At 40.2% G+C, this 17738-nt stretch overlaps 1 protein-coding gene across 3 annotated transcripts; it reads right to left on the reverse strand.

Moving 5' to 3' along the window:
- Positions 1-260: 260 nt before the first annotated feature.
- Positions 261-10070, reverse strand: LOC112824126 (ferritin heavy chain-like). Of its 3 annotated transcripts, XR_012379406.1 has the most exons (4): positions 9842-10070; positions 9385-9415; positions 1279-1396; positions 261-389 (listed from the first exon to the last, which is right to left on the reverse strand). XR_012379406.1 is itself a non-coding variant. In XM_073896489.1 (2 exons), exons 1-2 carry the CDS (start codon positions 9471-9473, stop codon positions 7054-7056), a joined length of 789 nt encoding a protein of 262 aa, XP_073752590.1. In that variant the 5' UTR covers positions 9474-9488; the 3' UTR covers positions 6930-7053. The 3 variants fall into 3 exon arrangements, 1 of the variants encoding a protein (XP_073752590.1); XM_073896489.1 differs by lacking the exons at positions 261-389; positions 1279-1396; positions 9842-10070 and adding an exon at positions 6930-7753 and having other exon boundaries at positions 9385-9488; XR_012379407.1 differs by lacking the exons at positions 261-389; positions 1279-1396 and adding an exon at positions 7705-7799 and having other exon boundaries at positions 9385-10070.
- Positions 10071-17738: the final 7668 nt, after the last annotated feature.

Below are 17738 nucleotides of genomic sequence, written 5' to 3' on the forward strand. Positions count from 1 at the left end.
GCGGCAGGGGAAGAGGGAGAGAGAGAATCTTAAACAGGCTTCCCACCCTGCACCTGAGCCCAAAGTGGGGCTCCATCTCACAACCCTGAGATCATGACCTAAGCCAAAATCAAGAGTGATTAACCGACTGAGCCACCCAGGTGCCCCTCCCCATGATGTTTATAAATGTTTGGAAAGGCAGTCACAGGCTTTCAGTTCCCTCTCAGCTGCATAAGAATGGCCCTTATCACACTTCCTTATCAAGTGATAAAGAGCACTCACCGCTCGTTCTGGATTTATCACGTTGTGTAGGAATCTCTTTCCCAGTTTCAGACTCAACGTGTACTCCTTTGTTCTGCTTAAGCACGTGTGTCCTGTGGCACCTGGCCAGTCCCACTGCTGTCTGTTCCCTGTGGGAAAGAGTCGAGGTCCTTCTGTTGTAGCATAAGAGGGGTACATGCAGGCCAGTTGCCCTGTGTTGGCTGCTGAGAGGGACTCCATGGCCATGGGGGAACCACCACTCACTACTGGAGCTGATCTTGCCTGTCTCTTCCCCATGTGCGTAAAGCATTGTTCCACTCAGTGCTTGACTATTTTGCGTTTTTCCAGGTGACTCTGGTAGTAAGATGAGTTGGGCAGAAGTGTTTGGATTTCTACTCCGGTGATAGCAACAGATGCTACTTGCTCAACACCAAATCTTTAGAAAAATTACTGCTTGTTTGTGTTGCTTTATTTTGTTTTCATGGAAAGTATTGGTAAGCTAGAACTTTGTGCACCAGTGCAGGAATCTGAGTGCAGACACAGGAAGGATACAGAGAGGGCCTGTACTCACATAAGTCTTGAAATTAGGACATCAGGCCAAGTTTCCATAAATCCGCAAGGGAAAGAGAAAGCCTCAAATGATACTGGGTTACAACAATCTTATTGTAGTCTCAAAGGATCAGTGAGAATATCTACTTATGGGGGGACTGCTATAACACCTTCAGAGTATTATAGGTAGTTTTTGAAATCCAAAAAACTGGGCGCTATTGTCCTAGCCAGCAGTCCCCAATCCTATAAGACTATAATTTGTATACACACTTCCCCAAACTAAAAATAACTCCCTAAGTATAATAGAAAGCAAAAAAAAAGTAAAGCAATTCATAACAAACTAACATGTGGAATAGAAAAGAGCTAGCCAAAATTTTACTTTGAAAAACTTATAATGAACCAGGTAAAAGCCATCTATTCATTTCTTTTATTTTTAATTTACAGAAACACATGTTAAATTTTTGCATGAAAAGAGGGAGCGTAGCTTACTGGTTAAGAGTGTGGTTCTGGAGTCTGAATTCCAGGGTTTGCATTCTGATTCTGCTCTTTCCAGCAAATTACTTAAATTCTTTGGCCAGTTACTCAGGTTCTCAGTGTCTTAATTTCCCTGTATAAACAATGGGGATAGAGTTTGTACTACCTTAATGAGTTTTTGTGAGTATTTGATGAATTAATACATGCAAAGCACTTGGATCAGGCTCAGTAAATGCCAGGTGTCGTTATTATTAGGAAACGGCTTGAACGAGACTATTAGATATGCCAACACAGTAACAAAGTACACTTGTAGAACTTCTACAAAGGTTTATACTGTTTTGCCCTTAATTAAGCTATTTTCAAAGTATATAAAATAATAGATCCTTCTTCCCAAATTGAAGAGTGCTTTAGGCAAGGACTCTGGAAGGAGGAGGAGAGGAGCTCAGATCGCAAGGATATAGGCTGGGAAGCAGAAGTGACCACTAAACCCGGGTAGGAGGGATGATGTTGAGCTCATAAACTCATAGAGCCAAAGATTTAAAACTTCAAAAGGTGTAAAAATGAAAAGTAAAATTCTGCTTTTTTGACCTCTGTGCCAACATGTCATGCCATTACCAAGGACTACTACTATTTTTTTTTTAAGATTTTATTTATTTATTTGACAGCGAGAGAGACATACAGCGAGAGAGGGAACACAGGCAGGGGGAGTGGCAGGCAGAGGGAGAAGCAGGCTTCCCGCCGAGCAGGGAGCCCGATGTGGGGCTCCATCCCAGGACCCTGGGATCATGACCTGAGCCGAAAGCAGATGCTTAACAACTGAGCCACCCAGGTGCCCCAAGGATTACTACTAACAGTGTCTTTCCTTCCAGAAAGTATCTGTAAATTTCAAAGCATATATATTTTTATTTGATGTAAATAAAATGAAGTTTCTGTCTGTCTCTTTGTTACTGTAGTGTGCAATAACACCTGGATGGGATTCCAATACGTTTGAAAGGAATTCATTCAGGATGGCTTGACTTAAAATACAGACTTCATGACAGGGATGAAAGTCACTTTGGAGAGTTTTGGGTCATTCCAAGAAGCCAGGCAGTATCCTCTAAAGCAACTGGTACTGAAGTACAGGAAGCTTGTGCGCTGCCAACTGGGAAAGAAGTGCCATATAGATTAAAAGTTCAAGGACGGAAAAACCAAACTGGGGTTTCAGATATGGATCCCAAATGGAAATTCACAGAAGTAGGCACTCCAAATTGCAGGTGTTGATTTCTGAGAAAGCTCTTTATCATGTGATAGTTTTTTTGTTTTGTTTTTGTGGTATCTTTTAAGATAAGTAGCAGTAGGGATTTATTTTATTTTATTTTATTTTATTTTATTTTATTTTATTTTATTTTATTTTATTTTATTTTATTTTTTATTTGAGCATATTGTCAGTTAATACATTTCTCAAGCCACCCTGGACAAGTTCACTAATTGTACATGGATACTTTCCTCACATATGGTATTTTGTGGTATACACAACAAATACGAATGTGTACTCTGTACCAGGCATCATATTAAGTGATAAGGTTATAAAAATAACCAACACTTTGTCCTTGACCTCACAGAGTTCAAGTCAAATTAAGAAAAAAATTTTCACCAATGGTCTGCAGAGAATGTCAGATATATTCCACTTAGAGCCCGAAGCTCTTAACTTTGTAGAGAAGAGAGCATAGAGAAGCCATCTTTGGATACTATGGAGACATTTTTAGAATAGTTTTTTATTCATTATTCATCCCTGCAACAAATAATTACTTAGTGCAAATATTTGGTTGATAGGCCTTGGTAGGTCATTGTGAGGACTTTGGCTTTTACTCTGGTAAGAGATTAGAATTTTATGAGCAGAGGTGTGACATCATCTGACTTATTTGGTAGTAGGTTTACTATAGTTACTGTATGGAGAATAGAGTCTGGGGAGCAAGGGCAGAGAAACTAGGCAGGAGGCTATTACAATAATCTAGAGAGAGGTGATGATGGCTTGGACCAGGGTATTGATGGTACAAGAGATACACATCATTTGTATTCAAGATATATTCTGAAGACAGGTTTGGTGATGGATTAGAGGTGGGGTTTGAGCATATTGTCGACGGAGATTTGGATTTAACAGGGGTTAGGCTTTAGGCAGGCATATATGCTGTATGCTGGAATATGATGACATGAACATGAACACAGAATAATTGATTGTACTGATTGAATATGGGAGTTAAGTTGGGTACAGGGGACTGTGAGCACCTGGGATGAGGTGAAGGAAAGTGAAAAGGGGATAGAATCAACAAATCATTGGTTCTGATAGGGTCAGAGGTCTTTGGAGACAGGTTCTAAGAGAGTGAGCTAGAAAGGTAGGTGGTGACAGAAGGTTGGATGCTGGAAATTTAGACGACGGAAGGGTTGCCTTTTTGGTAATAATGAGGGCTAAGATGCAGCAAAAGAATGAGTCACTGATGTAAGGTGATGGGCAAGGAGGAGAGAAAGTGAAGGAATTGAGACGCTAGAATATTGGAAGGATCATCTACCTGGATTTTGGAATGCCTAAGAATTAAGAAAGTAGTAATGTTGAAGAGAGCGACAGTAAGCCAGGAATTAAAATCTGGTGGATAACTGCAACACAAAGAGGTATTGGGCGGTATAGTCAGATGATACGAGATTCAAAGGCAGAGACTAATTTTAGGGAGGAGGAAAAGAGAATGACCTGGAGGTGAAGCAAGGAGGACACCTATCCCACATCCTATTTTAGCTGCAGGCCCATTATTTCCAGGAATGTGGAGGAAAACCAGGCACCATATGAAAGTATCTCAGGAGAGGGCGCCTGGGTGGCTCAGTTGGTTAAGCAACTGCCTTCGGCTCAGGTCATGATCCTGGAGTCCCGGGATCGAGTCCCGCATCGGGCTCCCTGCTCAGCGGGGAGTCTGCTTCTCCCTCTGACCCTCTTCCCTCTCGTGCTCTCTATCTCTCAAATAAAAAATCTTAAAAAAAAAAAAAAAAAGAAAGTATCTCAGGAGAGAACTGGGTTTATAATAAGGCCAGAAGGTGAAGGAAATGTTGAGAGAAGAGAATGGGAAAATAAGTGAGTTTGCTGATGATGATCTGTGAGTTCCAGCATGCACAGGGCCCTCCTCACCCTAGCCCCTGAAAAAACAGAGGCTGGTAGCATGGTGGTGTTATTCCAGGAGCCCCTTCAGTGGGCATAAGCTTTCTAGGCTTCGGCAAATCATGAATCTGTGTTAGCAGAATATATAATATCGTGGATTTTGGAAGTAGAAATGCCTTTTGCATTTTAGCATTAATACTGTCTACTCCTGGGAGGTCCTGGATGTTGAAGCAGTCCACATACCCACCGCAGATTTTCTGTAATGGGCACCTGAAGCGATTCATCAGGCACAGAGAAGGGACCCATTTGGATTGATTAGCCCCCCTAGGACTAAGACTATTAAGCAATTATCAGGGAACAGAGACTTCCTGAACACCTCAGTAAGTGCCCTGTTTGGTAAGGAAATTAACACTAAGGTAGAAGAGAGTTGAGGTTCCCGGAACATTTTGTGGCGCAACACTGATAGATTTCAGCAATTCTGCTGGGTAAAAAGCGCAGAGCCAATTGCATTCATTGCCTCGTCTTTGTATGCTAACCGTTCCCTTGATTTCTGCAATCTGGTTGGGGTGCTTAAGAATGGCAGGACTGCAAACCTCTTAAATTTATCAAATACAACAATGCTTGAAACTAACGCAACACAATGCTCTTTTCTTTTTAATGGAGTTAGATTTTCTTTATAAAGCTTTTTTTTTTGGTATTAAAATAAATCATCACTACACTTCACTCACAATCCTCAGCTGGAATGATGTAATGGATTTTTAAAAGCACTTTCTTCCCTGATATACAATTTTGGGGTAAAAATTGATCCTTTGTCCAAGTAATTTCAAAAGCATTCAATTGGCTTGTTTCTGGAAGATTCCATTCCTGCATTCTTAGAATAGAAATTAAATGGTGTTTGACATACTTAAACTGCACAGATTATATTTGGCATCCTTTATAGCTGTCATTAGGAAAGCAGCAATGAAAATTGAGTGTCACTTAATTATATACACAGAATAAAAACTTTATTTTTCTCTGACACCCATATCTTCATATATAATTCTTGTGGCACTATTACATTATTGCTTAGCTACAATTTTATTTTTAATTTTTAGCATTTTTGTGCCCTTTTTGGTCTGTATCAAAAGTAGAATATTGGGGCACCTGGGTGGCTCAGTCAGTTAAGCGGCTGCCTTCAGCTCAGGTCATGATCCTGGGGTCCTGGGATCAAGCCCCGCGTCAGGCTCCCTGCTCAGCAGAGAGCCTGCTTCTCCCTCTCTGCCTGCCTCTCTGCTTACTTGTGCTCTCTATCTCTCTGTCAAATAAAAAAATAAAGTCTTAAAAAAAAAAAGTAGAATATTGTAATTAGTCAAGGAACAAAATAGTTGTTAGGGTGTATGTGCAGCAGGTGCAAATTTCACAGACAAATTAATGTGCAAAAGATGACAACTCAACTTTATTTTCCCATAACTAAATTTAATTTCTACTTCTAGCTCTTGATTCTATTTGATGGCAGAAAGCTTTATCTTGTAATTTGAGGTTAACTCAGGCAAATACAGTAATTTCTTAGTTATTTAGATTTTTATAAAGACTTTTTAAAATTTATTTGAGAGACTGAGAGAGAGATCGGAGGGAGGAGCAGAGGGAGAAGGACAAGCAGACTCTGTGCTGAGAACGTAGCCCAACCCTGGGCTCGATCTCACGACCCTGAGATCATGACCTGAGTCAAAATCGAGAGTTGGACGCTTAACTGACTGAGCCACCCAGGCACTCCCATTTAGGTTTAAACATAGTCCAGTTTAGAGCACTGTCCCTAGGATGGCATCTCATCTGAGTGTGGAGAGGGAAGGAGCAGGGGTTGGAAGGTCATACATGGTATTATGGAATTGAGTAAGCAGAGAATTTTGCTCTGGATTTCTTTAAGGTGGCTGGTAGTCGCTCCCGCTGACATACACTAGGCTCACATCTGGTTCCCTTTTTGCGCCGTCCATACTAATGTCTCCCTTCTTCCTGCCATGTCCATCCCCTTCTAAGGACTATAAGACCCTTTGGACCTCTGGCTGTTGGCTTTGTATATTTTATTCTCTGAAGCAAGGAGAAGGTTTGGCCATTGCCCCTCACTTTCCCAGGGCTGATGAATGACCCAGAGCTGTCACTGGGCTTTTCTGTACCACTGCCTTCACCCTGTTGTAGCCCAAGTCACTTCTTTGGGATCCTTTGTGTTTCACTTCCAGAGCTTTGCTGTGAAGCTAGGCACAAGTCTCTTTTATAGAAATCCCTCAAAATTTATGTGGCAGATCTGTTCCTGCCACCTTCCCCCAAGACCGGCTCCTAGAGGGGGCAGGAAGAAGACCTCTTGTGAGGACCCACCAGAGTCTAAGCTTTCTTCTTTCACTCTTGAAACTCTTCTCCCCAGAGCATGGTAAGTGGCTGTTACTCTGGCTCTTTTTTGGAAAAAATCTTAGGCCTCAATTCTTCTAGAGCTGGGCTTTTTTAAAAATTCAAAACGTACAAGTTTTTTTGGGGGGGGGCATACCAAATTACTTTATTTGAAGAATGGTACAAATGAAAGAAGTTAAGTAGATGTTTTGGTACAACTTATAGAAAAGGTAAAGGTAACCCCAACATGCATGCACTGCCTTGGTGACCAGGGAAGTCACCCTTGTGGCTATGGGAAGACAGCCTAAGGCTTAGCTTTCACTATCACTGTTTCCCAAGGTGTGCTTGTCAAAGAGATACTCTGCCATGCCAGATTCGGGAGCCCCCATCTTGCGCAGGTTGGTTACGTGGTCACCCAATTCTTTGACGGATTTCACCTGCTCATTCAGGTAATGAGTCTCAATGAAGTCACACAAATGGGGGTCACTTTTATCAGTGGCCAGTTTGTGCAGTTCCAGTAGTGACTGATTCACGCTCTTTTCCAAATGTAATGCACACTCCATTGCATTCAGCCCGTTCTCCCAATCATCACGGTCTGGTTTCTTGATATCCTGAAGGAAGATTCGGCCACCTCGTTGGTTCTGCAGCTTTATCAGTTTCTCAGCATGTTCCCTCTCCTCATGAGATTGGTGAAGAAAATATTTGGCGAAGTTCTGCAAAGCCACATCATCGTGGTCAAAGTAGTAAGACATGGACAGGTAGATGTAGGATGCGTAGAGCTCCAGGTTGATCTGGCGGTTGATGGCGGCCTCCGAGTCCTGGTGGTAGTTCTGGCGCACCTGCGAGGGGGACGCGGTCGTCATGGCGGCGGCTGAGAAAAGGCGGCGGCGAGCAGCGGCGAGCGGCGGCGGGGGCCTTGGAGCGGTCCGAGGGCGCGACGAAGAGATGGTGGACGGCTGGCCCTGAACGGCCGGCCCAGGTGGTGGACGAGTGCCGGGTTCCGTCCAAGCACTGTTGAAGCAGGAAACAGTGGTGACTCTCGGCGGAGACTCAAAACCTACAAGTTTTAAGAGCCTACTTTGGAATTCAAAATATGAGTGTTGACCTTTTCTTTTTACACCCCTACTATCTTCTGAGGCAATGGATGCCCTGACCAAGTTAGGGAGGGAGTTACTTATAGGAGGAAGTGCTGGGGAATGGGCAGAGGAGGAGGAAGTAGGGAGGGCGGGAAGACAACCTGGTGATTGCCTGATGCTCTAATCCCACAGCTTCTATTCTGACCTAGAGACCATCTTCATTCATATATTCTGCTCTAGGTTCTGCGACAATGGTCTATTATCATTTTCTTTCTACCTCTTCAATTTGTTCTATTTCTTCTTTCCTACTTTTGTCTCAGACAGAGAGGTTCTTGTTTTGGCTCTTGATTTTTCTCTTTTCTTAGTCTCTGCTTCTTTAAAATTTTATGAATTTCAACACCTTCATCTGGTATGTCTATAGAAGCAGTGCCTACCTCCAATCCTGATCTCTCATCTCACATTTCAATGGCCTTGAAGACATTTCGATTTGGACTTAGCATCTCTTCAAAATAACATGTCCAAAGCCAAATTCTTCACCTCACTGTCACCTTTCAAAACTAACTCCCACTTTTCACTCCATTTCTATTAAGGGCATCACCATTTTTGTAGTCACTATGTCCAAAACTCCCTCTTTGGGGCGTCTAACAGCTGACACATCTCCCATATTATTACTTTGAAATATATCTTATTTGGAACCCCATCCCTGTTCTGGCTCTCACCACTGGACCACAGCAGCTTATTATCTCAGTACCTGTGCCAGGACTTAGGGATTCTTTAGCCTCCTTTCTTCCTGCCATGTCCATCCCCTTTGGATGTCTTGGTCATTCTTAGCCTGTTTTGACTCTATACTTTGGCTCTTATGATCGATCTTGCTTCCTAGGGGGGTGAATAGGTTTGGGGTGTTCTAGAAGGCTCTGATTCTGAGTGTCTTTCAGAGTACTTATTCTTCAGTGTTTGGTGCCACCCTGCATGCTGTCTGACTGATGAGGATTCCACTTGATAGAGCCTCATCCTCACCTGACCCCTCCCTAACTGGAACAGGGTTTCAAATTAACACACCTTGCTGCCTGCAGTCTGCCAAGCACCATCCTTACATTAATGGTTGTCTTGTCCTGGCTCTTCCTTCCTTCCTAGTCCTCAGAGGTTCTTCTTACCTACAGGAGAAGACTCAGACATGCTGAATCTTGCATTTAAGCTCCTCCATATTCCATCCCAACCAGCTTTCTAGCTTTATTACTAATGACTATCATAAAAGAATCCTTAGTCCGCACCACTAAATTGGCCTAATTACCATTTCTCCAGCATTTTGTTATTAGACCTCTGCAATTTTGTCTTTTCAGATATCTCATGACCACCCCCCTCCATTCCACCTATATAAAACATAGTCTTGTTTCCAATTTTAGCTTACATTCCTTCCCAAATCTTTCCTACCAGCTTCCTGTATCTCTCCTGGTGGAAACACAAAACAGTAACAGGAACTGAAACAATGAATCATTATAATCATAAAAGCAGAAACATGAAATATAAAGATATACATAGATAACAGTTGCATGCGAGTAATTTTACCTGTTGTGGCAGCAATTGGATTGCACAGGCCCTGGATGGTTTCCGTGGAAAATGAGAGATGATTTTTCAGTTGCTCTAGCAAAGGTCATAATGACCTCTGAATCCCCAGATCTAGCCCTTCGTCCCAGGTCTCTTCCTTCTCGATGTTTGTTGCATTGTTCTCCCCAGTCTCCTACTACCGCCCCCCATTTCCTCCTTATTGATCCTATTCTTCCTCACTGACTGCCTCTTTTCAGGCTGATTTTCCATCTTTCTTTGCCTAAGCCCTGATCCGAAGATGCTCCCTGGGTGATAGCACTATTGATTTCAAGGACCAGCTTATGACTTATACATAATGAAGTCTATCCTTGACTCTTTTACTAATAAGCCCGGTTTAGATCTTTCTAGCTTGGAAGTTCTGCCAGTAATTCAAGTTCTGCCAGTAATTCAAGCTCTAAATATCCCAAACTGAACTTACTATTAGCCCCCACAGCCCCAGATTGCCCCTTCTTCTGTATTTGCCAACTATGATGGCAACAGCATCTTCTCAGTCACCCATTATGAAAGAATCCTCAACCACTCCTCTGCTCTTCTTCCCTCAACACCAATTCACTCCTTTCCTTGAAACCCTTTGGAATATCTCATACTCATCTTATTACATCTCATTATCTTTGGCCAAGTTCCACCATGGCCTTAAAGGTCCTACACAAACTGATCTCTGTCTAATTCTCCAGCCTCATCTCATGCCACTCTTCTCCTTTTGCCAAACTCTAATAACTTAGATTGTTTACCTTGGCTGGCTCATTAGGATTCTTCACATCTTCTTGGAGTCACAATTGACCCAATTGTAGAAGCTCCCTTTTTTTTTTTTGCCTTTTTCTATTTAGAAGCTCCCTTTCTATTTATTTTCTATTACCCATTATTCTATTTCGTTCTTTCTTTGTCTTTACTATGAACCACATATTGTCAGCTCTTCCACTGGCAAACAAGCTTTATGAGAACAGTGTGCCATGTCTGTTTTTTTCAATGTTGTAGCTGCAGGTGTTTGCCATGTGGTAGGAACTCCATCCATCTTTATTAAATTAAAATTGGTCATCTAGCTCTGTTGATTCTACTTTCAAAATGCCTCTTGAATACAACTTCCCTTTTCATTCTCATTGTTTTTTCTCTAGCTTGATTCTTATTACTTGAAAAGCAGGGAAGGGTAGCGGTTAAAGATGCAGATTGAAGAGAAAGACTTTTTGGGTTTGAATCCTAGTCTCAACATTTGCTAGCCGTGGAAACCTAAGCAAATTATTGAACAACTGAATACTTAAGTTTATACATCTGTAAAATGGAGTTAATAATAGCATCTGCCTTATAAGGCTGTTATAAGCATTAATACACATAAGGAGGTAAGCAATTAGCATATGTGCATAATAAGCATTATGTGTTAGCTATTACTACCTTTCTCATAAACTATTATTGTAGCCTCCTATCTCTAGTATCTTTACTGCTGTCTTTCTAAAACATAAATTTGATCATATTACTTTGCTACTTTTTAAAAAAATTATAATGGCTGTAAACTGATCATAGGATGAAATTTAGCACTCAGCATTGAGTATAAGGTTCTTCACAATATAGCACCATTTCCCACCACTCAGAAACATACTCCTGTGTTCCAGTTGCTTGGGCTACTCATCCTTCCTCAAAAGCTAACAGCATGTCTTTCTCTTATTCTGTATTTTGGCTCATGTCCTTACCTCTGCCTGGAATGCCCCTTGCTCCTTCCAGACAGCCAAGTTCTTATCCTTTCTCCCATCTCTGAACACCCAGTTCTAATGTTGCCAACCATAACCATAATCTTCCCTGGCTCTTCCTAATAATAATTGTAGCAATACGAAAAATGATGACAGCAGTTAAACTTGAATACTTATCATATGCCAGACACAGTGCTAAACACTTCACATTTATTATCTCACTTAATTTTTTTAATGACTCTAGAAGACAGGGCTAATGTAATTCCATATACACATGGAAAAACTAGGGTTAGGAGAAGTTAGCTAGAATTAACAATTTCTCTGTACTCCAGTAGGACTTTAAAGATTTTTATTTCTTTATTTGAGAGAGAAAAAGAGAGAGCACAAGCAGCGAGTGGGGAGGGAGAGGAATAAGCGGACTCCACACTGAGCGTGGAGCCCAATGCAGGGCCTGATCTCACCACCCTGAGATCATGACCTGACCTGACATCAAGAATCAGACTCTCAACTGACTGAGCCACCCAGGCGTCCCCAGTAGGAGAGATACACCTCCATTATAGCTCCAGAACCCTGTTACACTATTAATTATTCAAGTGGCTGCTCTCTGCCTCCCTTCCTGCAGAATGAGACCCCTACAACTAAGAACGCTGTTACTCAACTTTTTATTCTTGGGGCGCACTGTGATGCCTGACACATAGTAGTTAATCAGAAAGTACTTTCTTTTGCTAGAATTTTGTCCTTAACTAAGGTGTCCAAAATCAGTTTTACACAATTTTCTCTAATTATTTCTAAGGTTTCCTTTGAATCCTTGAGCCTGGCTTAAAATGACCTCATTAGCTTTTTCCTGAGATAAATAATGATAAATCCTTTCAAAGAAGGGGTGGAGAAAACAAGAGAGAGAGCCACATGGAGACATTAAAATTTGTTTTATTTATTTGAAAATCAACTTAGATCTCAAATGATAAAAAGCTCCAACTATAAAAAGAAATAAATGTCAACCGAGCATTCATATTCATTTTGTGGTACTAACACAAAAGGAGTAAAAATGCCTTTTATTTTGATTAAATTTGTTTAGAGACCCCTTTCCTAATGATGCCCTTAAGAACTAAAGTAATTGTTGTCTTGTGTTTTCTTTAAACAGTGGGATGCAGCTATAGAAGTTTACTGACATAATAACCCTACATATCTTTCACTAATGGTTACTTCTCTCTTCAAAAACAATTTATGTCTTATTTACAAAGAAGCTTTTGAAGTCACAGATGAAAAGATTAGTATTTTTTCATCAGAACTAACAGATAAAATTAGAAATGCTGTGAAAGATCTATTCATGTGAAAATTTTAGTTTTTTTTTTTTTTTTCCAGAATATGCTACTAAATAGAGAGAGATGTCTGGCCATGTGAATCATAACTTAACTTTATTTATTTTACTTTCCCCGTGGATAGAAGCATTAGAAATACCTGTTTTAATTTTGCAAAGATTTTCTTGAAGTTATGGAAAAAACAAGAACATTGAAAATAAATTATTTTATTAATTAAGTGAAACTCAGTAAAGCAGCGGAAGTTTGCAGTGCAGTTACCAGTCAGACTACTGGAATAATTCTGCCCCCCCCCCCGCCCCCTTTGTGCTGCGCTTTGATTCTCTTTACTGGGGCAGACAGAGAACAAACTTGAGAACTTGCTGGATCTCGGGAATAGGGCTGGCCACAGGGGAGGGAAAGAAGGATACATTAATGACTAACGTTAGATGAGTAGTCATTAGGTATCAGATAGTGAGCTAAGGGCTTTTGCATGAACATAGGCAGTGTCTCATAAAGTAGGCATTATTATTACCTCCACTTTACATAGGACAAAACCGAAGCTTATAAGAATTATGTAACTCACCCAAGGAGACACAGCTAATGAGGACTAGCTGAGACCAAAACCTAAGCAGACCTGACTGCATTGGCTGCATTTTTAACCACTGTGCACTAATAGACTCAAGAGGCCAAAAGATATTCTAGAGGTTTTATGTTCAGTGTTAGCCTCCACAAATAATATTGTTAGGTTCAACTTAAAGAAATTCAACGAATAGAAAGTCAAGAAAGGCATTTCTAGTCAAGACTGATCCCTGTTGGTCTTGGGGACCTTGCAAAGCCTCCTCATTAGGTATGCTCCTTCCTTAGACAATAAGCAAATTACATGTACAATTAGAAAGAGTAAGGTGTACATATAGAATCACATAATTTTTTACGATAGCTGAAGAGGTCTTACTGCCAAAACCATTATAAAGATACAGTCTTTACAATATTCTCAAAAGTCTCTGGGGGAGGTCACAGCCTCCTTAAAAAAACATTATAGTCAAAAAGGGAGACGAACCATGAGAGACGATGGACTCTGAGAAACAAACTGAGGGTTCTAGAGGGGAGGGGAGTACGGGGATGGGTTAGCCTGGTGATGGGTATTAAAGAGGGCACATTCTGCGTGGAGCACTGGGTGTTATACGCAAATAACGAATCATGGAACACTACATCAAAAACTAATGATGTAATGTATGGTGATTGACATAACAATACAAAGTTAAAAAAATTATAGTCATGAATTTCTTTCTGATGTTGAACCTGAATCTATCAAATTGAAATTTATTTATTTTTTTTAAAGATTTTTTTATTTATTTTATTTGAGAGAGAGAGAATGAGAGAGAGAAAGCACATGAGATGGGGGAGGGTCTGAGGGAGAAGCAGACTCCCTGCCGAGCAGGGAGCCCGATGCGGGACCCAATCCAGGGACTCCAGGATCATGACCTGAGCTGAAGGCAGTCGCTTAACCAACTGAGCCACCCAGGCGCCCTATCAAATTGAAATTTAAACCCTAATTTCCTTAAGTGCAAATGATGAACATTTTTTCATCTATATACATTCAAGGAAACTGTAAAAAATGCTGAGTATAATTCTGCAGGGCCATGAGAACACTTGGGCAAATTCAGAGTCATTACTGGGAAGAATTTTTAGGTTGGTGAAATATTTGCTAGGTCTGAAAGAATTTGTCAGTTGTTGATGAATCTGTCAGGGGTTGATATATCAAAGGTCTAGGTTAATGATTATGCACTATGGATTACCCATGTCCCTTAACTTTTCTCATTTTCTCTTTGGCTGACTGCCCCATATAATTGCTCTGTTTATTTGTAATTGAAATCTACCATCTTGCTATTCGTTAGCTGCTGTGGTTAAAAATATTTGCTAGTAGTTAAAACAACACTTTTTCGAAAGAAAAGTATATATCATACATAGAATCATCTTTTTAAAATAGCCACTTTTTCTTACAAATAATGGAGTAATTTTGCTTTCTTTGACATACCATGTCACTTTCTTCTAGATTAATTCACTGAATTTGGTCCTCTCCATTTGTCTTTTCTCACTTTGTAACAATAAAGCGGTCTGTACTTTTTACTGATACCTTTTATTTTTTTTAAAATAGACTTTATTTCTTTGAAAAGCTTTAGGTTCAGAGCAAAATTAAGTGGGAAGTACAGAGTTCCCATATGTCCTCTGTCCCTCATCGCCTTATGCACAAACTTCTTCTCTACTGGCATTCCACACCACAGAGGTATAATTGTTACAATTGATGAACCTATATTAGCACATCCTTCTCACCCAAAGACCATAGTTTACCTTTGGGGTCACCCTTGGTGTTGTGCATTGTACAGGTTTTGGCATGTATAATGACCTGTGTCTACCACCAGTATCATATAGAATAGTTTTACTCTCCTAAAAATTCTGTGTTCTGCCTATTCATTCCTCCTTCTACCTAAACCCTGGCAACTACTGATATTTTTACAGTCTCTGTAGTTTTGTTTTTTTAAGAATGTTGTATGGTTGGAATCATATAGTGATTGTACATAGCCTTTTTAGATTGACTTTTTTTTTCACTTAGTAATACATATGTAAGATTCCTCTATGTCTTTTCACAATTTGACAGCTCATTTATTTTTAGCACTGAATAATAATATTTCATTGTCTGGCTGTATCTCAGTTTATTTACCCATTCACCTACTGAAGGACATCTTAATTGCTTCCAAGTTTTGGCAGTTATGAACAGAGCTGCTGTAAATGTTCATGTACATATTTTTGTGTGAACATAATACCTCAACCCATTTAGGTAAATACCAAGGAGTTTAATGGCTGTGTTGTATGGTAGGAGTGTATTTAATTTTGTCAAGAAACTGCCAAACTGTCTTCCAAAGTAACTGTACCATTTTGCATTCCCACCAGCAATGAATGAGAGTTCCTGTTGCTTCACATGCTTGTCAGTATTTGGTGTTGTCAGTTTTTGGATTTTGACCATCCTAATACACATGTAGTAGTATGTCATTTTTTTTTTAAGATTTTTTATTTATTTGGCTGAGAAAGCGCACGAGCGGGGGGAGGGGCAGAGGGAGAAGGAGAAGCAGACTCCCTGCTGAACAGGGAGCCCATTGTGGGGCTCGATCCCAGGACCCTGAGATCATGACCTGAGCTGAAGGCAGATGCTTAACCTACTGAAGCACCCAGGCACCCCTTTTTTGCCCATTTTAAAATATGGTTGTTCATTTTCTTATTGTTGAGTTGTAAATGTTCTTTGTATATTTCAGATAAAAGTCCTTTATCAATGTGTCTTTTGCAAATGTTTTCTTCTATTTTATTTTTTAATATGAAATTTTCTGTGATTTCTGTAATTATTATTTTTCCCAGTTAGTATTCTTCACTATTTAGATTTTTTTTTTATTTGAGAGAGAGAGAGAGCACAAGCAGAGGGAGGGGCAGAGAGAGAGGGAGAGGCAGACTCCCCACTGAGCAGGGAGCACATTGCGGGGCTTGATCCCAGGACTCTGAGATCATGACTCAGGCCAAAGGCAGCTGCTTAACCGACTGAGCCACCCAGGTGCCCCAGTATTCTTCATTATTTAAATGTCTTTAAAACCTTATTTATTTATATATTTATTCAAAATACATTTATTGAGCACCTTTTAGGGTGTCCTGAGTCATGGGAAATACAAGATGAATAAGGCATGGTTTTTGGCCTCAAAGAGCACAGTCTGTCCACCATGAGAGACAATCTAGCAATTGCTATCACAGAGATACATGTAGGGTGTTAAGGTAGTCAAAGACACTTTTGAGTCTTCTGAAATATAGAGGGTCAAATAAATAACTACAACAAAAGCAATAATAATATCTAAGATTTATTTATTAAGCTCTTACTTTGTACCTGGCACTGTAGCCAAGAGTTTTATATACATTATTTATTTATTTATTTATTTATTTATTTATTTATTTCTGAGAGAGAGAGCGTGGGAATGTGGGAGGGGGAAGGGAGTGGCAAGGGGAGAGAGAGAATCCCAAGCCAACTCCTGTTGAGCGCAGAGCCCATCGCAGGGCTGGATCTCAGGACTCTGAGATCATGACCTGAGTCAAAATCAAGAGTCTGATGCTCAACCAACTGAGCCACCCAGGTGTCCCATATACATTATCATATTTAAAGTTCACAGTAACTCTGTGAGGTATGTCTACTTTAATCTCATTAAGTTCAAGATTTCTGTTCAATGAAGGACAAATGGACAAAGCTGAATAATAAGAGGGGGAGAACATATCCGAAATGTCTAAAACCAGTGAAGGATTAAATACCTGTACTTTGTAAGGAACTCCTGCAGATAAAAAAGGAAAAGATAGAAAATCCACTTTTAAAATAGGCAAAGAATTTGAACACGCAGTTTATGAAAGAGGAAATCCAAAAGGCTAATAAGACATGCTCAAAAGTACTAGTAGTCAGAGAAATGCATATTACAAGATAGGCTATCACTTTCCCCCTATAAGAATGGAAAAAAAAAAATCAAGTGTGGGGGGTGTAGGAATCCTCATGCACTACTGGTGGTAGTTTAGATGGAACATCTATTTTGGAAAGAAATCTGGTCCCACTTCATCAAATTAAATATGCAGATACTTTGCCCAAGTGATTCTGCTCCTTCCTCTTTGCTCACAGAATCTTAGCTCTTTTTCTGGAAGCAATGTTACCAGCCATAAAGGACAAGTAGTGATTGATCTTTGCTAGTCCTACCAATCTTGCACCTTTTTGTTGGGTCTGGAAATGGGCATGTGTCCAAGTCCTGGAAAAGCATACTTAAGGGAAAGCCTGCTGGGAGGCTACTAAGATCGCCTTCTTGATATACAAGCATATGATATTTGGAGCTTCAACAACCATTCTGCTACCATGAGAAACAAATAAGAGTCCCAAAGGCAATATGCTGAGACAGAGGATCAGGAGGACACTTGGTCTTTGAAGAAATCATTGAGTTTGCAAACCAACCTTGAAACTATCTTTCAGTGGACTGCTTGTCTTGCCCCCTAATTGAATATGGTTTTTTTTTGTTGCTTTTGAGCAAAATCATCCTTACTGATGCAGTGCTCAAATGGTCATTGAATGAATAAATGTTGATTGTGATAATTATCACAAAACAAATTGTTTTTTGTTGGTCTCTATTTCTACAAAAGAAGATGGTAAAGAAGTAGAGGAAATGATGAATGCAGATAGCATAATACTAAAAAATATTGGCTATGAAAATAGCTACACTAGATCCTGTTTAAGACTGCCATAACAGATTACTACAAACTAGGTGGCTTAAAACAA

The sequence above is a fragment of the Callorhinus ursinus genome, unplaced genomic scaffold, assembly GCF_003265705.2.
Source record: "Callorhinus ursinus isolate GAN/ISIS: 27379988/994484 unplaced genomic scaffold, GSC_fseal_2.0 scaffold9, whole genome shotgun sequence".
Classification (NCBI taxonomy): Eukaryota; Metazoa; Chordata; class Mammalia; order Carnivora; family Otariidae; genus Callorhinus; species Callorhinus ursinus.